Genomic DNA, 8,660 nt, shown 5'->3' on the forward strand with positions numbered 1-8,660 from the left:
TAAACAATGGGCAAATGACATGAGTAGGCATTTCTCAAAAGAAGATGTAGAAATGGCCAACAAAGTCCAGGAGTAGTGGCTCATGCCTGTAATCCCAGCACTTTGGAGGCCAAGGCAGGGAGATCACTTGCAGTAAGGAGTTCGAGACCAGCCTGGCCAACATTGTGAAACCTGGCTCTACCGAAAATACAAAAATTAGCTGGGCATTACAGCAGGCACCTGTAATCCCAGCTACTTAGGAGGCTGAGGCAAGAGAATCACTTGAACCCAGGAGGTGGAGGTTGCAATGAGTCGAGATCATGCCACTGCACTCCAGCCTGAGCAACAGAGCGAGATTCTGTCTCAAAAAAAAGAAAAGAAATGGCCAACAAACATGAAAAAATGCTGAACATCAACATCACTGTAATCATCAGGGAAATGCAAACAAAACCACATAAGATTCCACCTTACCCCAGCCAGAATGGCGATTATTCAAAAGTCATAAAACAATAGATGTTGGCATGGATGTGGTGAAAAGTGAATGCTTATACACTGTTGGTGGGAATGTGAATCAGTACAACTTCTATGGGAAACAGTATGGAGTTTTCTCAAAGAACTCAAAGTAAATCTACCATTCAATCCAGCATCCCACTAATGGAGACCTAACCAAAGGAAAAGAAGTCATTATATCAAAAAGATACCTACTCTTGTAGGTTTATGACAGCACAATTCACAATGGCAAAGATATGGAGCCAACTTAAGTGGCCACCAACAGATGAGTGGGTAAAGAAAATGTGGAATATATACACCATGGAATACTACTCAGCCCCTAAAAAGAATGAAATAATGTCTTCTGCAGCAACTTGGATGGAGCTGGAGGACATTATTCTTACTGAAGTAACTAGGAATGAAAAACCAAATACAGTCCTTACTCACCTATACGTGGGAGCTAAGCTATGGGTACTAAAGGCATACAGAGTGGTATAATGGGTATGACCTACACTACTCGCCTGATGGGTGCACTAAAATCTCAGACTTCACCACTATACAATTCATCCATGTAACCAAAAACCATTTGTACTCCTAAAGCTATTGAAATGTTTTACATTTGGCTGTTTTCAAATTTAATTTAAAATTAAGTACCACTTTGATAAAAATTAAACTATCTCAAGCTAGGTGAGGTGGCACTTACCAGTAGTCTTAATTACTCAGAAGGCTGAGGCGGGAGGATCACGTGAGCCTAAGAGTTCAACTCCAGCCTGGGCAACATAGTGAGACCTCATTGTTTAAATAAATAAAACAATTTCGAACATAAAATTTAAACACAAATTGAGCTCAACATTATTAAATGAAAGTTCAAAAAATTATGTGGATTATTGTTTTCATTATCACTTGAAAGATTCAATAGAAAAGTTATATAGATGCATTCTTCCTTTCAACTGGAAGTATAAAAGTCACAAGAGCCCGGGCGTGGTGGCTCACCCCTGTAATCCCAGCACTTTGGGAGGCCGAGGTGGGCAGATCACGAGGTCAGGCAATTGAGACCATCCTGGCTAACACGGTGAAACCCCATCTCTACTAAAAAAAAAATACAAAAAAATTAGCCGGGCATGGTGGCGGGCACCTGTAGTCCCAGCTACTCGGGAGGCTAAGGCAGGAGAATGGCGTGAACCCAGGAGGCAGAGCTTGCAGTGAGCCAAGATCGCGCCACTACTACACTCCAGCCTGGGCAACACAGCGAGACTCCATCTCAAAAAAAAAAAAAAAGAAAAAGGAAAAAAAAGTCACAAGAAACCTCATTACTTAACATATTCTGTACATTTAAAATACGTTTTCATTTTAAATAAATGTGTTTAAAGGTTTAGTATAATCTTTAACCATAATAATAAATTGTCATGATAAATCCAAGATGCAGTTTTTTTAAGGAATTATGTAATTCCCTTTTAACTAAGACCCCGGAACTCCTCTGTAAAGAGAATAAATAGAATGTAGCAATGAAGAGTGGTATTTTTATTGGAAGAGAGGAGTTAAAGGAATCAAAATAGTATTATGTAGGAAAATGTGGATAATTCACTTGGTACTTTTGCAGGTGTAAATATTTACATCTTTTCAGGTTTGACTGCTGCATTCACACCACAGTTACTGTATAGGGCTGGTCTTTCTTCCTCTACCAGATCATTCATCACTGCCTAAAGGAAGAAGCTGCTTTGGCAAATGGATGAATCATTTAAGATGTCCGTTTTGTTGTTACTATTTAGCATTCACAAATGATTTGCCCCTCACCTTTGGGAACTCTCGCAATTTCTCCCACATTTTTGACTATGCACTCACCCACTCTTTCCGTGGTAAACGGTGGCCTGGTTATTGCAGTTGTGACTCTGGTCCTTGGGTTACCTCAGAATGGGGATGAGTTAACCTTCTGGTCGAACAATATGAGAAGATCCAGATTTTACAGGAAGATGCTGAGCCACTCCCTGGGTCTTGGCCCAACAGGGCATCAGGTCTGTGTGCACTATTGCCCCCCAGGCACAAGAGAAATCTTCTGGACTGTGGGAAGCATGCAGTTCATGCATTCTGACAGTTTCTGAGCAATATCATTTTAAATTCCCTTCCCTTTTTCCATCTTTTATTTTTATTTAACATGATGTCACCAATGTAACCTTATGAGATATAGTATAAACAAATAAATTTCCCTTGCCCTAAATTCAAGGACAGCATCATCCATTGCAAAGCTCCATTCTACAGAGTACAGCCATCATTAGCATTGTATCCTATATGAACAGTCCCTCTGGGGCACAGTTCCACGTACGTAAAGCGTGGAGGCTGCTATGCACATGGTGCCTTTGTGTGACAGCTCTGTTAAGAATTTTTATTCTCATATAACTTTCAACAACCCCATACACTTCGTAAGCCTCTGAATTAAGATTGAAGTTTTATAATATTAAATCTTACCCTCCCTTTATCTCATATGAGCTAATGGTAGATACAGCTTGCTTAATCTACTAAATATTTAAAAGACATCATTGTTTTCTAGTCTAATATTTCCAAATTATACATTGCAACGAATTCCATCTCTGCTGAAACAAGATGACACAATTCCTAGAATAGAATGGGAACTGGGTGGCTCTGATTGGTCTTCACTGATCTTTGTGGGCCTGGCTAAATTGATCCACTTCCTTGTATCTCACTTTCTTTGTATGTAAAATGGGGGTCAAAGTGCCAGACCCAAAGCTGTGCTAATAAAAGACCATTATGGGCAGAATTCTCTGATCTCTTTCTTAATGTGCATAAGCATAGATGATTAATATCCAAGGAGAGTTTACTGTTTTTTTGTCTTGCTGTTGTTTTCCCAGCATGTTGCTGAGGAAAGAAGGGTTTATAATAAGTTCGTGAGTTTTTCAGGTGACATTCTCCACCTTGCATATTTGTGCTATGTCTATGCATATTGCTGATAGCAATGTGTATGCTAATAATTGAAGCAATTTCTCTTCCCTTCTCCCCCTCCACATAGCTGCTCAAATATTTAAGAAATGAGGCTTTTGATGGTATGATAAAAGTTTAGCATCCTTTCTCTGCCCAGCATAAGTTCTGGAATCTCTGGGTTTATCAGCAGCTTTGCATCATTTTCACAATCAACCAAATTAAGGGGTGGGGGTGTTCATTCTTAATTTTGTCCTGTCAAATACTTCTATTTATTCATTGAGTATTCATTGGATCACTTTTCCAATGAAGGCAGTATTTTTAAATAGTAACACTGCACAAATGCTAAGGTGACTTAATTGTGGATAACTTGTTCTCAGAAAATAGAATGTTCACTTATCACACAGAATGTTTCAGCTTTTATTTTAAACTGAGCTCCTCTACAATGGACTACAGAGTTTCTGCGTTTGTCAAGAGAAAACATAAGCATACACATTACATAACTGCACTAAATTAAGTAAAAGCAAATAGACATTTTTAACTATTCAAAGTGGTAAAACCAAACCATAGAGTTTACACAGAAACTGCAAGAATTCAACAGTGTTAAAACCTTTGCAATACAATGATGTGAATAAATTCTACTTTTGCCTGGCTTATGTGTGTATTTATTCAACCGATTACCCAAGACATAAAAAGGAAGCCTGAGACATACAGTCTACATGCTCGTATGAAGGGCAATGACCTAGAAATAATGATACAACAGTTTATCCAGTGATCAGAAAGCCCAGGAGGAACTCAACTACTGAGTCCTAATTAATCCCACAGGCATACTCAGAAGCCAGTCCATGCCTTGCTGGGGATGAACAGCAATGTCAGCCCGTGTATTTTTCCAGCAGTCATCTCCATAGATTCCAAGAAGGCTCGAGGTCAATCTACTGTAGGGATGAAACAGTGGACAGATGGATCACTCAGCTGTCCCCATCTGAGTCCAGTTACTGAGCTTATTAAGACAGATGAGATACTGAATCCAGACAATCACCCCAGCTGTGTTTGTAGCCAAATGTTCACCTTACTCTTTGTCGATCACCTTAGGTAATCTAGAAGTTACTCTAAGTTTAAAACTTTAATTTTGAAAAGTTACAGAGGATTCATGAGATAATTTTGAGGGTTTAAGGAAAATCAATAGAATGTTTCCTAGAAATTCGAAAGATATTAAAATGAATTCCAAGAAGCCTCTGAAGCCAGCCAGCAGAGAGAGGCCTGTTCAAATGCCATGAGGTCCACCACTCGAAACTCATTGCAGATGAAAACTTTCTTTTAAACAATTTACTATTATTTGCCACCCAAGACAGAAGGCTTTTTAATGTATATTTTCGAAACTGATGGCTATGAATTATTTCAATGTTCCTAAAAACTCTGAGAGCTAAGAAAGCAATTTTCATTCACCAAAATCAGAGAGGGGGTTTGCTTCCCCCCATTCCAAGGGGGCGTTTTTTCCTTCCAAATATTTATTAAAAGCTATTTTCAACCTAAATAATTGAGAAATTGATTGAAGATGCCAAACTAAGCAAACAAAATGTGCTGCAACACTCACATTTTTTTTCTCACACATGACATAGGAAACAAACATTTGTAGAAATTTTCATCCTGTTTGGACTTCATGCTAAAGATTAATACCTTTTAAAACACCATAATCAATTACCAGAGTTTGGTTAGGGTTCGGCCCTCATGTCTAAGGCTAAACTGCAGAGGATTGGGCAAACCCAATGCCAGTCCTCTCTCTTAATCCACTTTGTCTTCCATATGCAGACATAAAAACACAGGTAGGATGCTGGCCAGTCTCCCTGGTGACTCCAGGACCAGTATTTACCCGGTTTACCGGGACTACCTACCGGATGCCGTCTACAAGTAAGGAATAAAGCCCAGGTAATCCACAGCTCCCTGTGAAAAGTACAGCAGAGAAAACCTGAAGCCGTCGGTCATCCCTGCTTCCTGCTCTCCCTAAGGCGGGGCCAGGGAAGCAGAGGAGAAAGGGAACACAAGAGAATAGATCACATTTCTTTTTATCTTATTTGACCTTCATGGCAACTCGTGAGATTAGGACATGTACATTATTTATAAAGTTTTCAGTCCTGAAAAACAGTACACACATGAACAGTTACAACAAACTGATCTAAGTAAGACAAGAGACGAGGCCAATTGGGGGAATGGGGGTGGGGCTTGGCATCCTCTATATGCAGCGTTGACCAGTGCGCCACAGCGCTGTGAAGCGCGCTCAGCCGGAGTGCTCCACCACAAAACCCCGCGGTCCTCGGACGCTAAGCACTCGGCCGCTGGCTCCTCCAGGGGGCGCCGGAACCGCGCGCCCGGGCTACTCCGGGTTCCTTGCTCCGGGAGTCTGACATTTTCAGGGGAGATCACGGATAGGAAAGGGAAAAGGCAAAGAAAAGGAGTTGGGGCAGACAGAAAGAAGGATCACTATTCGTATCATATTCTAGGCAGTCACTGCCAAGCGCCAGCCTCCTTCCCCGCATCTCATGCCTCCGCAAACGCGCGCACACCACACACACACACAGGTGTACACACACTCCGATGGGGCATCCCGAGTTGTTGTGTTTTCCCCGGTTGAAGAGGCGCTGGCGGCCTCGGCAGCGGTCCCCGCTCGCGGCGCCAGGCCAAGCGGGTCTCACAGGGGTGGGCGCCAAACGCGCGCGCCTGACCGTCTTCCCAGAGCGCGCGGAGGACAAGGGGACCCGCCGGGGCCGTGCGCCAGCTACAGCAGGGGCCGCGCGGAGCCGACGCCTGGGGGCGCCCGCAGCGTCCTCGGGCCTCCCTTCGAAGGCGCGGAGAGTTCCGACTCCAACCAGGTTCCAGACTGCCAGGGCTCGGGTGGGGGAGCAGGGAGCAGGGAGCAGGGCAGGGAGGGGGCGGTTCCCAGCAATACCGCCCTCCTCCTCTACCCTCCTCTTCCTCCACCTCGGCTTTAGGGAGCCCTCAGTGTGGCGATCTCAGCCTCAGTTCTCTTCACCCGGCGTGGCCGCGCATCACCTGGAGGGCTTGGCAAGGTCAACCTGCGAACGCAGTCGCAGCGCTTCCGATCTGCTAGGTCGGGGATGGGGCGCGAGTCAGTTTCCCCAGGAGGCCTAGGGGTCCTGTCTGGTCCCGCACTCTGGCGCCGGCTCCTCCCTCGCTGGCCAGGGGTGGCGGGCAGTTGCGGAGCCGGACGCTGGGGGAGTCACGCGGCCGCGCGGCAAGTTATCAGCTGGCGGAGGTTCCTGCGGAAGCTGGCGTCCAGGAAGGCGTAGAGGAAGGGGTTGAGGCAGCTGTTGGCGTAGCTCAGGCTGGTGATTAAGTAGGAGATAGCGATGACCAGCGGCGTCTGCGGGAGGTCGGTGGTGAGCGCCACCACGGTGCTCAGGTGGTAGGGCGTCCAGCAGAGGAGGCACACCGCCAGGATCGCCACCACCAGGAAGGTCACCCGCTTCTTGGCGCGCTCCAGGGCCTTGGCGTGGCTCTCCAGCCGCATGGCATGCAGCCGGCACAGCAGGGTGGTATAGAGGACACAGATGGTGGACACGGGGATGGCGAAGCCCAGCACGAGCGTGTAGAGGCGGCTCGCGCGCCACCAGAAGGCCTCGGGCTGCGGAAAGACTAGCACGCACTGGCGCCGGCCCTGCTCGTCGTCTAGCCGGGCGAAGACTGCGAAGGGCAGCACGACGAGTGTGACGATCCCCCACACGGCCAGGCTCACCGCGCGCGCGGCGCTGTAGGTGCGGCCGGCCACCCGACGCGACTCCGCAGTGGCCAACACCACCAGGTAGCGGTCGGCGCTCATGACGGTGAGGAAGTAGAGGCTGGAGAAGGTGTTGTACTGGTCGATAGCCACGATGAGCTTGCACATGAGCTCCCCGAAGGGCCACTGCCGCAGCAGGAAGTCGGCGATGTTGATGGGCAGCACCAGCGTGAAGAGCTCGTCGGCGATGGCCAGGTTGAGGATGAACAGGTTGGTGACGGTCTTCATGCGGGGCGCCCGCAGCAACACGTACAGCACGGCGGAGTTGCCCGCCAGACCCACGGCGCAGATCACCGCGTAGACAACTGGTACAGCCACCGCCAGCGGCGCCGGCAGCGGCGCCAGAGTCGACGCGTTGGAGCAGCTCAGCGCCGGGTCCGGGCCCGATGCGTTGGCGGGCCAGGGCTCCGAGAACGAGGCGTTGTCCATCTCAACGAGGGCAGAGGAGCCGGCGACCTGGCGTCCCCCAAGGATGCCCTACGGAGCTCAGCGGTCCTGAAGCCCGGTTCTGCACGGACCTGCTCGCGGACGCTCGTTTCAGCTCTCCAAGCCGTTCTCTGGTTTTTCCGGAGGAGGGGACCGTTCCCAGCCACCCCACGGCCCAATGTCGCCGCGGACTCACGGGGCTGGAAAGAGAAATTTAAAGCATAGGTTAGTTCGTCGACGTGTAACTTTAGAAATAGGCGCGGTCCCGAGGAGGGGTGGGGGTGGCGCCGCGGCGCCCCAAACCTCCTCCACGTGAGCGCTCTCTGCTACCTGTTGAAATCTCACTTCTACCAGTTGAATACATCAAACGAAATGCTAGAGAGAGAAGAATCCTCCATAGGAAAAATGCAAACCCTTCTCCCCTCTTTCAGGAAACTTCCGTAGGCCCAGGTTACCCCACAGAATCCCGCAGTGGCAAGCTTCGGTCTCCCCAGGGTCTGTGCGCCCTCAGTAACAGCAAGCTCAACAGCAGTCTTTACCTTACCTGGCTGGCTGGGGAAAGGGTCTGCCTTTCCTGGAGCTGTCAGGAGAAAAGCCCGCCGGCTGCGGGGAGGCTGAGACGCCTGCCGGCTGGGTGTCCGCCTCCCCGTGTCTGCCTCCCCGTGTCTGCCTCCCCCGCGTTCGCCAGAGTCCGCAGCTCGCGTCCCCGCCGGTCCCTCCCGCGCGCCTGGAAGTGCAGGGATGGCGCAGCCGCGACTGCGTTCCACTGCCCTAACCGCCGCGCCCACCCCCCTGACCGCCGCGCCCACCCCCACACCCCAAGTAAAATGGTCTTGGAACAGAGAACAGAAATTCCCCCAAATTTAAGGGATTCCTTTCTTCCATCCTAGTCGTGCAACCTCACTCCATCTGAAATAATAGAAAGCTCTCCTGTTAAGAATCGAATTTAAGAAAAACAAAGTTAGGGTGTAAGTGATCTATTTTTAAAGGAGAACAATGCAGTGGAGGCGCCTGTTCCATTTTTTAAACACCGTAACACAAA

At 48.0% G+C, this 8,660-nt stretch overlaps 1 protein-coding gene across 1 annotated transcript; it reads right to left on the reverse strand.

Annotated features, from left to right (window-relative positions):
* Nucleotides 1-3,795: 3,795 nt before the first annotated feature.
* NPBWR1 (neuropeptides B and W receptor 1) lies at nt 3,796-8,389 on the reverse strand. Its single transcript, XM_004047003.5, has 2 exons — nt 8,163-8,389; nt 3,796-7,818 (listed from the first exon to the last, which is right to left on the reverse strand). Exon 2 carries the CDS (start codon nt 7,619-7,621, stop codon nt 6,635-6,637), a length of 987 nt encoding a protein of 328 aa, XP_004047051.1. The 5' UTR covers nt 7,622-7,818; nt 8,163-8,389; the 3' UTR covers nt 3,796-6,634.
* Nucleotides 8,390-8,660: the final 271 nt, after the last annotated feature.

The sequence above is a fragment of the Gorilla gorilla genome, chromosome 7 (genome assembly GCF_029281585.2).
Source record: "Gorilla gorilla gorilla isolate KB3781 chromosome 7, NHGRI_mGorGor1-v2.1_pri, whole genome shotgun sequence".
NCBI classification, from domain to species: Eukaryota; Metazoa; Chordata; class Mammalia; order Primates; family Hominidae; genus Gorilla; species Gorilla gorilla.

Excerpts from the sequence above, each read along its gene's own strand:
- NPBWR1 (XM_004047003.5), bottom strand. The coding sequence starts at position 7,621 with ATGGACAACGCCTCGTTCTCGGAGCCCTGGCCCGCCAACGCATCGGGC.